This window comes from Pecten maximus, chromosome 3 (genome assembly GCF_902652985.1).
Source record: "Pecten maximus chromosome 3, xPecMax1.1, whole genome shotgun sequence".
Taxonomy (NCBI): Eukaryota; Metazoa; Mollusca; class Bivalvia; order Pectinida; family Pectinidae; genus Pecten; species Pecten maximus.
Genome location: NC_047017.1, coordinates 44,288,643 through 44,304,221, shown reverse-complemented (window position 1 = coordinate 44,304,221; position 15,579 = coordinate 44,288,643). Strand labels below are relative to the sequence as shown.

The 15,579-nt window shown below is 36.5% G+C and overlaps 2 protein-coding genes across 2 annotated transcripts in view; both read left to right on the top strand.

The window, feature by feature from the left end:
• The window catches only part of LOC117324316 (ALK tyrosine kinase receptor-like), a 289,372-nt gene that overhangs the window by 24,715 nt on the left and 249,078 nt on the right, over positions 1 to 15,579 (top strand).
• LOC117324313 (glycine-rich RNA-binding protein 10-like) lies at positions 6,817 to 8,619 on the top strand. The gene has a single exon (XM_033880100.1). The coding sequence runs from the start codon at positions 6,946 to 6,948 to the stop codon at positions 7,396 to 7,398; it is 453 nt and encodes a 150-aa protein (XP_033735991.1). The 5' UTR covers positions 6,817 to 6,945; the 3' UTR covers positions 7,399 to 8,619.

Sequence of the window (15,579 nt, the reverse complement as noted above, 5' to 3'; positions counted from 1 at the left end):
TGAAAAGGCATGAATTTCTTTTTAGACATGGGAATCGGTTTAAATAATGTTTGTATGGAATTTCCCTTCGATGGTATACTAAAAGTACAGTGAAATTGTGAGGAAATTGCTACCCAGCAGTAATCAGCAAAAGTTCCTAATTCTAAAAAATAAGGCACATGTTTTTTAAATATATGTAACAACCGGTTATTCCTGTAATATTAACTATACAAAAGTATACATAATTGTAATCTGTACAATATTTTCAATTATTATATAATGTGTATTTATCCATATTCTCATTGGCTAAATCGCTAACACGTGACTTTTGATAAATAGCGATATTAAATGGTTTCCAAAGCAAAACCAGTTAATATCAAAAAACCAGTTAATAACACCGGCGCTAAAAATAGATTATGAAAAACCAGTTAATAACACCTCCGCTAAAATAGATTCTGGAAATACCCTACCGGAAGTTACGTAATACTATAGCAACGCATAGGAAATGGCTGCGTCTCCTGTTTCGCCGGATTCGAGTCCTAAAAAAATTCGGTTTGCGTCTCTAAACGATGAGAACATTAACAAGTTAATGACAGAAAAGGATTCCATAAACACAAGAGCGACAGACTCGGCTGTAAAAAAAAAATTAAGGAATATTTAAAAGAAAAGAACGTTGCAGGGACGTTGAGACGACTTTGAGTTGAGTACGTTTATCATTTCATCATATATACTTTGATTATATAATAAAACAGTTATGGACTTTTTACTTGGTTAATATGCTCTGATATTAACCAGAATGAAACTAATATTGACCGAGGCTCTTCGCCTCGGTCAATATTAGTTCCATTCTGGTTAATATCAGAGCATATTAACAAAAAGTCCATAATTCTCTGTTTTTCAGACCTGTGAAAACCATGGTAACCACATAGAAAAAATCACAAATTAAGGCCAAAATAACCTGCGCATCTTTTTTCGGATAGCTATTTCAAAATCTAACATATTCATCCCAGTAACAGAATTAAAATTGTTTTGACATACAATGTATGTTCATTTGAATAGTAGGATTATCTGCAATCGAAGAGTTATTATAAACAAAATGTGCCAGAAATGGCTGACATCTTCTGATCATTGGTGTCTAAGAAGAGGTACATGAAACAAATATTGAATATGGTTGAATTTGACTGCAAAGTAATAAAACATATTTACCTAAACTATTGATTTTCACAACCAAGAGGGTTTTACAGACTGCAGGAACCAAATTCACTTAGAGCAAGGGATGTATACAGATATTTTAATTGCTTATTTTTTTAAAATGTATTTACACCCAGAGGTGTACATATAGCATGATAGACATACAATTTGCAGAGGTATTTCACCTGTAAATGGATACTATCATACATAAATATGGACTCAGGAGGTAGAGCCTGGGATTATTTTCTGGGTACTCAGCAGGAATGCTTTTCTGTTTTATACTTTTATATACACTTATAAATTTGGAATGTTCAAAATTCAACCAAAAGTACTTCTACAGCAATTCAAACTAACAATGTATGTACATCCTGTATGTATTAAATAGACAAACTTAATCACATTTTTTTTACAGATTTAACATGAATGAAAACTCCATCACAGGGGTTTGACTACAGAACTTAGAAAAATGTAATTGTAAAACTTTTACTTTAAATGTTTTGCATTGAGCAGGTGATCACTGATTACTATTTTTTATTAAGCTTCTATATACTTTTATCACCGAATGATAATGTTGACCTTGACTTCAAGGTCAAATGCCAAATTAATGTGCATTTCTGTCCAGTGACCACTGATTATTAAACAATACTTTAGTTTTTGACACATTTGAGGTATATCGGAGATAAAATCTTTTTATGATTCATGTAATATTGGGTTTTACTCTAATTACAGGATAATGAATGTCTTTTCCATCTCTAAACAAAAACCAATACTTCACAACCATGGATGCAGCCATTACAATAAAAACTATCATGCCTGAAATCCATTCACATTTTTTTCATATACAAGGTCCGTGGTCCTTAATGGTCACCAGAGATTTGCAATATTTTAGTTTATTCAACCCTTTTTGACTCCACCCATCAGCCAAGGGGGTCAGTCAGGCCAAACACGTAGATACCATCAAGCTGTCATACAAAGCTGATAATGTTAACCATTACCAAGTTAGAATGAATTTCAATAGAAATCAAACAAATGATAGTAAAACATGTGATTTTCCTATACATTGTATAAACTATAGTAAATATTACCCCTCCTCAGGGGTAAAGGTGAGACTCGAGGGTCATGAAATTCATAATTTTGGTTAAGTACTGCAGACACTTTCACCTATGAAGAGTCTTTGATTCTACCCTATTTCTGTCTTGAGAATTTTTTTTGTGGTGGGTTGGGGGGGGGGGTGACCATATATAATTCACAATTTTGGTTGACCTTTGATCATGAACCTGCCAAATTTCAAATGTTTGGCAGTTTTGGAGAAGTGGAAAATGTAGCTTGTTTACTGTTGGAAGACGGACAAGGACGGGCAAAAGGCGATTAGAATACATGTAGGTCACTAGAGACTTTGTCTCGGGTGACCTAAAAATAAAGTGTGGTATACCTCATTACCTCATAAAGGCAAGGACAAGATATTTTGAAGTTGAAAGCCATACTATATAGGTATACTTTGTCAATACTTATACTGTTTCTGGGAAAACTGTTTCTGGGAAAAGGGTGGAGAAACAGAGTATGCATGGCCAGAAATCCACTGAGAAGTTGTTCAAAAAGGGGGATAACTCTTATACAATTGTCACAAAGGTGACTTGTGTCTTTAATACCCCAGTAGGCCTAATTTGTCAACATTATAAAGTCTGTAGAAGAAATCCACCTTGCATCTCAATTTAGTTAAGTTACAGTCATTAGGAACAAAAATCTACAGCAACTCTCATAATGACACTTTTGATTTCAGCTTTGTGTTCTTTCATTTTCTTCTATGCTACTAAGTACTACTATTTTTTGTTAATATCTGACAACTTCAATATTTTTGGTGACCATATCAAAATGTGTCAAAGTAAAAATTGTTGAAGTGTTCAACATTGAATCAGTGAAAGAAGAGTTCATTTCTTTGATTCAAAATTATTACAAATTAAATGCATTTTCTCTAATTAAATAAGTGGTTGCTATGGCAACGAAAATGCAAATAAACCATTTTTTTTTAATTTCATAATAATTGTATCATTGAAAATGTCCATTCATTACTTCTTTTTAAGGAGATGAATTAAAATGTGGTTAAAAAGTTCAATTTATATATATATACATTGTTTTGTGAGAAAAAATGTGCGGAAAATGTCAGAAATCATGAAAAAAATGGGAAAATTCTATTCATTATACCAAAAGCGCCTCTAAGTTGCCAGCCAATTTTATTTTTTAAACTTACCCTGTAGACATCTAATGAAAAGAAAATCATATGCAATACTCCATATATGGTTGTAGATTCCAACTAAGGTCAACCAAACTTTGTCATATTTTGATATTTTTTCAGATAGAATTCCTTGCTGTATTCAGGTTACCATAGCAACAGTTTGTAAATATTGCCAATTATATTTTTTTTAATCAAATGATTAAGGGGGGTCACCATTATTAAATTTTGGCTGTAAATACTTTAATCTCACTGTTACTTAGGATTCAGAGATACTCTAAATTCTAAAAAAATTATGTAGTCGATGTGTTTTTTGAGCCCGTAACTAAGGAAGTCATATTGCTTGGATACGGAACCACAGACATGATTGAAATTCCATTTTTGTTATTCATATCCACCAATTATAACATAATTTAACATTTAAGGTCACTTTTTCTAAAATCTATTTTTTTCACTTTCCACCTAATGCTCGATGCTTGCTGACATCCACTCTTAGTAACCACTGCCTCCGCTAACTATTTTATTGATGCAGTTTCATTCATGCCAAGGCACTCCTTATGGCACCATCTGCCACATTCAAAAAATTCATTCCTTTCTTCATTTTGAAGCAAAAAAAGGAGGTCACATCTTCTTATTGTGGAAACAGTTGCATGTGACAGCAGATGGTTTATAGCATGTCTTCGGTAGGAGGCAACATGGCAACGATGCATGATCATTGATGGTTTCTTCACGACTGTCACATCAACATTCTGAAATAATAAATTTCTATCTTCAAATAAATCAAAATTATTAGTAAATTATTCTTAGCTCGTCTGCCAGAAGGGCAAAGGAGTTTCTGGATGAAGGGCTACAAAGTTTGTTCAAATAAATTACCTGCTAAAATCTTTAAACATTTTAATAACCAAATATTATATCGCACAACAATCAAAGATGACATCCTAAAATGTATATTAAAAAAATATTAACGAATCATAGAATAAAAACCAAAGACTATATCCATAATGTGTTTTTTCCTAGATTATCTTTTTATCAGACAGGAAAACATCATCAACACTGTACAAAAAACAGTACAGCAGATTGACATCAATACCAATGCTTTTGATAGAAAGTTAAACTTTTACTTTGTTTACGTACCATCAAAACAAACACCACACATGAGTGGCTATATCCTCCTGTTTTGATGACTGTAGCCGTGTTTACTGCAGTTCCTTCGGATGTACTTCCAGAGTTTCCATAAATTTCCTACAAGCAAAAATGTTAGTTATCAGTGCATCATTATTGATATATATGTAAATAGTTCATGAACTTCATTAATTTTGTTGAAAAGCTATTTTCATAGTCCACAAAACTTGACATCTCAACATTCAGTACATTCTTCTCTAACAGATTATGATATCAATTAATACTAGATGATACAAAAATGTTTGTGACGAAACCTTGTTTCAAGTGAGGCAAATACTTGACAAAGGGATATACCAGAACCTGTGTTGTGCAGAGTTGTTAGGTCTTCGGGGTCAAAGACTTTAAAAGGTTACAGGAAGAGTGTAGCAGAACTGGACCGGGTCAATCGTCAGCAACCAGGTATAGCTCAATTGGTAGAGCATCCAGCATGTGTTCGGAGGTCCTGGATTTGAACCCTGGTCTAGCTGACTGTGCATTTTCCCACTCCTACTACATTTGGTGCCTGTGATCAAACCTTGTTTCAAGTCAGAGGCAAAAACTTGTCAAGGAGATACCAAAACCTGGGTTGTGAGTTGTTATAGGTCTTTGGGATCGAAGATTTTAAAAGGGAGGGAAGAGTGTAGCAAACTGGACCAGGTCGATTGCCAGCGACCTGAGGTATAAGCTGAGAATGGTAGAGCATCTGACTAGTGTTTGGAGGTCCTAGGTTTGAACTTTGACTAGGTTTGTAGCCATAAGCTACTCGTCAATAAACTTGTACCTGGGTCATCAGTCAGGTGTGACTTCACCATATTGTTATGTATGAGAATAAGGCCAGATCATGTAACTATAAATAATTACTACATTTACTGTCTTGACACAGGTCTGTGTTAGATTTGTATATGGTCAATTTCCTAGCTGTCTAACTAAAATTTTGTTTATAAAGTTATAAATAAAACATCAAGTCAAGGGTGATACAAATAATATAGGGGATACAAATATGACACCTGAGGCATTGACTTAAAAGAACCGACCTTCCTGCTAGTCTGAGCTAATAAGCTTTTACACAATAATCATGCATTCTTGGTTTAACTGCAAGTTAAAAACTTTACATTGCGAGATCAAAACGTTATTACCAATTTTTTTTTTTTTTAAATTGTAACATTAGAGGTCTAATTAGCATAGAATAAAAGAAACACTAGAAGACAAAATTTTAAATACACTCTTGTGTACATATATCATTAGAACATAATTGTAACCTGGTAATTGAATACTAACGACAATATATATACACAACATATTTGTATCCTCGCTGATATTTCAGTCTCCCCCAAATAGTTAATGGTCAATCTATTTGTATCACATGCCCCCCCCCCCCCCCCCCCCCCCCCCCCGATATTTGATACTGTATTGTGGAAAGATTGCAATGATCTAAATTTGATGATAAAAGTTATAAATAAATATATTGTGGACATGGAAATGAATGTGGTTTTGTGATGTTTTCTGGCCATTTTTCTCCACAATACTCGATAACTTGACAGAAGACATTATTATTACAGGATAGCACACCTTTAGTAAGAAACTATTTTTCCTATCATGAAACGAGTATACAGAAGCCATGTGATCACCGACAAAATATATATATTATGTGCTACAAATTTCACCTTTGCCACGGTTTTCACTTGATGGTGTCGGCCATTGCAGTGATTGCACTCGACGTTACCCCTTAGCCTATATGTCAGTCCTACCTAAGTCGTTGCGTAATTTTAGTTTGTAAACACAATCATGTGGAAAACGTGGCGGATGTCTACTGTACGAGACTTATCCAGATAATGGTTCACCATACGTCGTCCACATTCAGAAACAATGAATAGATATATCAATTATATCTACAACATCATGCGTCTTCATTCGTCTCTGAAAACTACCTTTATTTATTAATTGAACGGGTTTTACGTCCACTATTACGGCCTCGTGGCCTTTCAGCTGACGAGAGAAATCTAGGCCTATCGAGCCAGGTTAGGCCTGGTCAATTTGTATACACCACGTGGTCGTTCACTGCAGACGGAAGCAGTATTCCGCACAAAATTTAATTTGAAAACAGTTACTTTAAAAAATGTTCTGATTAAATTTCAATTTCGTTCTATTTGAGAGGATAATTATTTTTTAAATTTCTCATATTCTCACAATTGAAATTCGTTTTGTAATAGTTTTATACGGTAGTGATTACTGATTCGTGATTACTTGGGGCCCCACTGCATGCTGGGAAATATAGCCATTTTACCGAGCCACGAGGAGCACAAAGGATTGGTAAAACCGGCTTGTTCTCGCAAATCTTGTTGCTTTTCTTCACAATAAGACTGACAATCTAAACAGCAGATGAGATGGATGATGACGGTTGCAGAGTGTATGCTGGTAATTTAAGCTTCGATACGGAAGAATTATCGTTGCAAAAGGCATTTTCACAATATGGAAAAGTCGTGGACTGTAAACTCATCACAGACCGGGACACCGGCAGGTCGCGAGGATTTGGATTTATTACGTTCGATTCTCCAGAATCTGCCAAAAATGCTGTTGATGGCGCATTAGAACTTGATGGCAGGGGGTTGAAAATTTCGATAGCTCAGGCAAGAGGCGGTGGTGGCGGCGGCCGAGGACGAGGAGGCTATCGCGGCGGTGGCGGAGGATACCAGTACCAGCAGCGGGAGCAGCGTAGTAGTTATGGCCGTGACAACGGGCACAACTACGGACCTGGAGGTGGCGGCTACGGAGGTGGCGCATACGGAGGTGGAAATAGAGGAGGAGATGGTTACGGTCGTCGAGATGGTGGCTGGTAAATTCCTTTCATTGTGCCTCGATATTGGAAACATTTGATTCGTTCGTCGGATCAGAAAAATGGGGGAAGCCCCGTCATTCGATGGGGAGATAACGAAAAGTTACTCCATTTTATAACCAACCGTGGCAGCTGACGAATATGATTTTTAATTGAAAAAAAACGTTGACTACATTTCCTCTGCCAAAAGCAGTATAACATTCATTAAATAACTCAAAACTCTAACCACATGGTGTTCTTTGGCTTTTGGTAATGAACACGTGGAGGCGTTGGCGGTTTAACGGTTCGACTGCACCTTCGTCATGGAACAGTAGATTGTGGACAAGATATGTTTTTCTTACTGCAAATGACATTAGAGACAGACCATCAAAGAGAAAAACATTTGGAGGGGTCTCTTCACAAGATGAGGGACCAAGGTGTTTCAGTTTCTTTATCATCGTTGTGGACAATTCACGGATAAACACTACTTGGCAAATGAACTTTTTGTTAAAAACTTTGAAATTCCATTTGTTTATCATATTTTACTGTTTATCAGCCTACTCTAAAAATAATATATGGCAGTCATAATGATAGAGAATGGTAGCTAATGGTCTGAGACAGGACTTCAGACTTGTACCTGAAAAAGTTAACTAGAATTAATGAGTTGCATATTTGTATGTTACCGCATATAAGTTGATATCGGTGTCCATGTAAGTAACATCCATCAGCTGTGTGGTGAACATAATCTGTTTGGTAACACTGCAGAACTTTTGCAATAACTTTGGTACCTTGAACATGACAATTTTGTGCTGTTGTTGGGATCCAATTTAGATTGCGCAAGATCACTTAGTGATCAAATTGCTTTCATGAGGTTTTTTTTCAAAGTTATGTTATTTTTATGATATGAAGATTCTTCCATTTGTTTCCATTTAATAAGAAATCCATGAAACACGTTTAATTTTCTGTTGTTTTATTTTGCCTCGCCATGAAGAGACTTTAAAATAAAACATTTTTATATTGTTTCATAACTTTCTGAAATGAAAATTCAATGGCTGTATCTTGTAATTTTTTTTAGATGATAAGGTCCTACAGGGCTCAAATTTGGTGTTATAAATTCATTCAGCTTTACTTTGTCTTGTTTGTTAGTTGTAAAATCTTGTAAATTAGGTTGTACATCAGCATCTATTTTGCCCTGTTCTGGTTGCAAAACCTTTATTGCGATTTATAATTAAATGTAGAAGATGATCATACTGTTTATTTTATTTTTGTTAGGTCACCTGAGTCGAGAGTCTCGAGTGACTATTCAAATTGCCTCTTGTCAGTCGTCTGGCCATGAACAATTCACATCTTCAAATTGACAAATTAAATCTCCCATGGTCAACGATTAGCAAAGATTGTAAATTATATGGCCCCCAGAGGATGCATGGAGGACAGCTGGTGCCAAAAGAGGTCAGATTACCAAAATAAGGTAGAATCCATTACTTTTCATAGATGGAGATGTCTTGAGATGCTCTACCAAAATTATGAATTTCAAATTTCATGACCCTGGGATACCTTTTCCTGGGGGGGGGGGGGGGGGGGGGGGGGGGGTTGGAAGTTCTGTGTCGCCTCCGCACGGCTGCAAGATAGATATACATGAAAGGTGCATATCAGCAGGGACAATATAATAAGGATGATGTTATTTCCTTAGATTATATAACATAGATAATTTAATATCAATTTTGGCACAATACCATAATGATCGTTAAATTATTCAGTAATTATTATCTTGTCATAATGTCAGTCGGATACATTTATAATGTAATTTGCATGATAATCATACAAAAATGCAAGTTGATACAGGTGGTTGTGCGAAGCCCTAATCTAGCCTGTTTTTTTGTGCCTACCAGATTGAAAGTTTAATGTACAACAGATGTATACTATTTATCACTAAAAATCGTTTATTTATTACATATTAATGCATTTCTTTATCAAGATCTTGTATGATTGCAATTATTGATATGATTTTAATGGAATTATCTGAAGATAATTAGATTAAATGAAAATTTTCCGAAGTTATAATTTGAAAATAAATAAACAGCTAACCAAAATTAATACTGAAGTTACCTATTTTGACTTTCAAAAAAATATGTTTATATTTATTTCATAAAGTGGCATCATTATAACGCATCAAATATTTTCTTTTATTTTTTGCTACATACTACTTGTACGTAAAATTGTATTGTATAATGTGTAGTTAATCATATTAATTTTGCTTATAATGCACTTTTTAATTAGATTGAGAAACAAAACAAAAATATGTGATAATGCATAATTTACAAGCAATTGTGACCAAAAGAGTTTAACGAGTTGATTTTGTACTTTGCCAGTTCCAGCTTTTATTAGCTCACCTGGACAGAAGGTCCGGTGAGCTTATGCCATGGTGCGGCGTCCGTCGTCCGTCCGTCAACATTTGTTTCAAATCGCTACTAGTCAAAAAGTTCTTATTGTATTTTGACCAAATTTGGTCAGAAACATCCTTGGCAGAAGGGGGATCAGATTTTGCATAAATGGTGACTGACCCCCAAGAGGCCTGAGGGGCGGGGCCCAATAGGGGAAATTGAGGCAATTCCTTTAAATCACTACTAGTCATAAAGTTATGAATGGATTTCAACCCAATTTGGTCAGAAACATCCTTTGGGAAAGGGGAACAGATTTTGCATAAATGGTGACTCTGACCCCCAAGGGGCCAAAGGGGCGTGGCCTAATGGGGAAATAGAGGTAATTCCTTTAAATCACTACTAGTCCTAAAGTTATGAATGGATTTGAACCCAATTTAATAAGAAACATCCTTTGGGGAAGGGGAACAGATTTTGCATAAATGGTGACTCTGACCCCCAAGGGGCCAAAGGGGCGGGGCCTAATGGGGAAATTGAGGTAATTCCTTCAAATCGCTACTAGTCATAAAGTTATGAATGGATTTCAACCCAATTTAATAGGAAACATCCTTTGGGGAAGGGGAACATATTTTGCATAAATGGTGACTCTGACCCCCAAGGGGCAAAAGGGCCGGGGCCTAATGGGGAAATAGAGGTAATTCCTTCAAATCGCTACTAGTAATAAAGTTATGAATGAATTTGAACCCAATTTGGTAAGAAACATTCTTGGGGGAAGGGGAACAGATTTTGCATAAATGGTTACTCTGACCCCAGTGTTCCCATTCACGTAGAAACGTGCGTGATTCACGCTCATTCTACAAAAATCACGTACATATTTTTGTCTCCATGCGTGACTTGCACGCGCTAAAATGTGCAAATATCGTAGGAAATATTGGTTAAATTTGTATTAAGAACTTCTTCAAATCTTGATATTATTTAAGACTATAGGCACGGTAAAAACCGCTGCTCCGAATGATTTTAAAACTAGTAAAACTTCAGGGTTTTCTCCGTAAACAGCTCGATCTTTCAAGCGTTTGAATTCTTTATCTGTGCATCACTCGCGATGTAAAGCGCGTAAATGATCGAGACTAAACCAAAATGGCTGCTATGGTGAACAAGGGTTTTTTAAACCGCAGCACTCGCATGGCAAGCGATTACGACTTGCAGTCAGTGACAGTGATGGCAACATCAACGGCAAAATTGTCACGTATTCCCCAAGCCAAAGAAGATCAAACGTTCTCAGACGAAACGGATGGGGGAGTTTGATTGGCTTTGGACCGGCGAGCTCGAGGTTACTGAGGATGACGGCGACAACAAAAACATTTCATACATGTATTGCAATGTTTGTAAAAGACATAGGCCTAATCATGACTCAAAATCTCCCCTATATAAATGGAATGTCAAACTTTCCAAGATCAGCACTATTACGGCAACAAGACACACAAGAACACGTGATTGTTAAACAAAATGCAAAACAAATCAATTACATGACCGCTGCTAAAATAAATGTCCAGGAAAAAAGCCCGTATTATTTAATGTATTTCCAATAAACATGTAATATATAATCCAGGTTCATTTATGGTTAATGTGAGTGTTGTTGAAAAGAATGAGATGCAATCTGTCTTAGTTTTCCTTAAATCAATAAGTATTAATTATATAATCCAGAATGCATTAAATTAAGGTGAGGTTTCAGGAATTAGTTTTAATAACATAAAACAAAAGGAAGTGGCTGCTATATTTAAATCCCCAGATTAGCCCTTTAAATCCTGTTTGATTTTGTCTGTTTTACAGTTTGTTACTTATCATAGAACTTTCAACATTGACATTGTGCATCACGTCTAATTACGTGTATCGATCGAACTCCATAAAGTTTACTATACAAATAAAGAATAGTAATTGCATTTGAGCTGTGCATTTGTTTTTATTGAAAATGAAAAGTGAAACACAATACAACTCTGACAGAGTATGATTAAAATTTCATTTGAAATTTGCAGCAACACATTTTTCAACTGGTCCTCAAATACTTACCTGTACCCTCAAAAATCTTGCTGTACCCCCAATTTTCAAACCATGGGGGTGCCAAAACCCCCAGAAAGAAATATGGGTGGGAACACTGGACCCCCAAGGGGCCAAAGGGGCGGGGCCCAATAGGGGAAATTGAGGCAATTCCTTTAAATCGCTACTAGTCATAAAGTTATGAATGGATTTGACCCCAATTTGGTCAGAAACATCCTTTGGGGATGGGGAATAGATTTTGCATAAATGGTGACTCTGACCCCCAAGGGGCCAAAGGGGCGGGGCCCCATATGGGAAATAGAGGTAATTCCTTCAAATCGCTACTAGTCATAAAGTTATGAATGCATTTGAACCCAATTTGGTAAGAAACATTCTTATGTGAAGGGGAACAGATTTTGCATAAATGATGACTCTGACCCCCGAGGGGCAAAAGGGGTGGGGCCCCATATGGGAAATAAAAGTAATTCCTTTAAATCACTACTAGTCATAAAGTTATAAATGCATGTTGTAAACTCAGAGAGTCTTGACTTCATTACTTCTTTAAAGCAGTTGGGATCCCCACACTATAACCATATATAGCATTGATTGAGGTTAACAAACAAAAGGAATTGAACATGAACATTATTTTGACATTTGGTCAAATCCAACCAGGTGAGCGATACAGGCCCCATGGGCCTCTTGTTAATGTTTTCACTTGGGTATTGCATGGTGAACCATCAATTCTGCTGACATCCCTTCTCCATCTCCCTGATTTTTCGCTCTGCCCGTCAGTTTTACCAACATTTAGATTTACCAGAACTTTGTATACAAATTCTTTTTACTGATGTTCCTATTAGTCAACTACATTGTGTGGGTGATGACTTGCCTTCCTTAAATGAACTGAGCCATCAGGTGGTTTAAAATTATCTACTATGAATCCTCAACTTAAAAGTTAAATACAATACTACTCTAAAATACTTTTAGAGATTACAGATACAATGACATATACTTCATGGCTTTGGCAAAAAAAAAAAAAAAAAGTAGTGTAAGATGGTTTACACCTTATACATTTCATTTCAGCAACATCTGATGTACAGACCTGTACCTGATGTACAAATGTTACATAACTAACCCGATACATACTGGAAGTAAATCTGATGTATAGGTTTGTACCTGGTGTGCATGTACATGTGTATAACTGTAACCTGATAAATACTGCTAGTACATCTAATGTACAGTGTACATGTATTTACCTCAAATGTTAGCTGGTTTAAAGGAAGCGAGCCTTTATCCAAATTTCTCCAAAATGCTGATCCTCGATCACTAAAACTTACTTTTTGATAAACTTAAATATTTTCTTGTCCCCTATAAAAATTCCAAGTTTTAACTGAAAATAAGGGTCAGGATGACCTATAGTCATCATGTTTCGTCCGTCGTCGTGCGCCGTACGCCGTCCGCCGTGCGTAAACTTTTCACATTTCAAACTTCTTCTCAAGTTACACCAGTGGGATTGAACTGAAACTTGCCTGAAATGATGCTGGGATGGTCCCGACCAAGTGTTGTTATTTTTTGGGTCGGTCCGAAATCCAAGATGGCCGTCATAGCCGCCATCTTGAAAAATATGTTTGAAACTTCTCAAGTTCCACCAGTGCTATTGAGCTGAAACTTGCCTGAAATGATCCTGATTTTATCCCAAACAAGTGTTGTTATTTTTGGGGTCGGTCCGAAATCCAAGATGGCCACCATAACCACCATCTTCAAAAACACATCTTAAACTTCTTCTCAAGTTCCACCAGTGCTGTTGGGCTGAAACTTGCCTGTGATGATCCCGACCAAGTGTTGTTATTTTTTAGATTGGTCTGAAATCGAAGATGGCCGCCATATCCGCCATCTTAAAAAACACATTTTAAACTTCTCCAGTTCCACTGGTGCCATTGAGCTGGAAATTGGTGAGGATGTTAAGAAAGGAGGGCCAACGGCCATTTTGTAACATGATTGCGCAATCATGGTTTTCCTGAACAACACCTATTTCAAACTTCTTCTCAAATTCCACCGGTGGGATTCAGCTCTAACTTACCAGAAATTATCCTTAGATGGTCCAGACCAAGTGTTGTTATTTATTGGGTCGGTCAGAAATCCAAGATGGCCACCATGGCTAACAGTGCCACTATATACTTGCTACAGAGAATGCATACTACAATAATATAAGGGTTTTAATTTAGAGTCAGATGACCGTTAAGGCCCCTGGGCCTCTTGTTCTTTCTTTAATGTAGGTCAGAGGTCAAAATATAGGTCACAGTGACCTGGTTTTGGTACGCGACACACCGCCTTCCCACGGGGAACCATACTACCAAGTATTAAGTTCTAGTGCTTTATAGTGTAGGAGATAGAGCCCGGACAAGCTTTTTCTTTAATGTAGGTCAGAGGTCAAAATATAGGTCACAGTGACCCGGTTTTTGTACGCGACACACCGCCTTCCCACAAGGAACCATGCTACCAAGTATTAAGTTCTAGTCCTTTATAGTGTAGGAGATAGAGCCCGGACAAACTTTTACTTTAATGTAGGTCAGAGGTCAAAATATAGCAAAATAAAGGTCACAGTGACCCGGTTTTGGTACGCGACACACCGCCTTCCCACAAGGAACCATACTACCAAGTATTAAGTTCTAGTCCTTTATAGTGTAGGAGATAGAGCCCGGACAAACTTTTACTTTAATGTAGGTCAGAGGTCAAAAAATAGGAAAATATAGGTCACATTGACCCGATTTTTGTACGCGACACACTGCCTTCCCACAGAGAACAATACTACTAAGTATTGAGTTCTAGTGCTTTATAGTGTAGGAGATAGAGCCCGGACAAGCTTTTTCTTTAATGTAGGTCAGAGGTCAAAAAATAGGAAAATATAGGTCACATTGACCCGGTTTTTGTACGCGACACACTGCCTTCCCACAGAGAACAATACTACTAAGTATTAAGTTCTAGTGCTTTATAGTGTAGGAGATAGAGCCCGGACAAGCTTTTTCTTTAATGTAGGTCAGAGGTCAAAATATAGGTCACAGTGACCCGGTTTTTGTATGCGACACACCGCCTTCCCACAGGGAACCCACACACTAAGTATGAAGTTCCAGTGTCTTATAGTATGGGAGATAGAGCCCGGACAAATAGTGTGCGGAAGGACGGACGGACAGACGGACGGACACAACGCAAACCTATAGTCCCCCCCGGATTCCGGTGGGGGACTAATAAACACGTGCCCTGTAGGTCAATATATACTGTTAGTATGAAGAATTTGATGGTATACAGTATGAAGAACTAAATTATGAAACTATCTGTTACATGTATGTTACCATTGTATTAGGGGAAATATAAGCAACATGAATGACCATATGATGGTTACATAACTCACATATTTAGGAAAAGTGTTATGTTTTGAAGAGCATACACAGATATAAAAAGGCAAAAGATGCTTATTCTAACAACCAATTCATTTCTTTTTACAATTTGACTAGTTGTCTCCCCATTATGTATACAATGCAACTCTGAGCCAGAAACAATAACTCATATATTAGAATTATGAGGATGTGAGGAAGTGCAAAGATTACTTGAAAGTTTTGACACATTATTGGAAGCTCTTTTATCATCTCGGTAAACAAAACATGTTCTTTTTGGCTTAATTTTTACATCATAATTTCCTTCCTAATAATAGGATGGATTATGAAATCATAATTATCATAAAGCAGTATATTTATTAAATGAGTTTTTTGCATAATTAATTAAATAGCAATACATTTGTT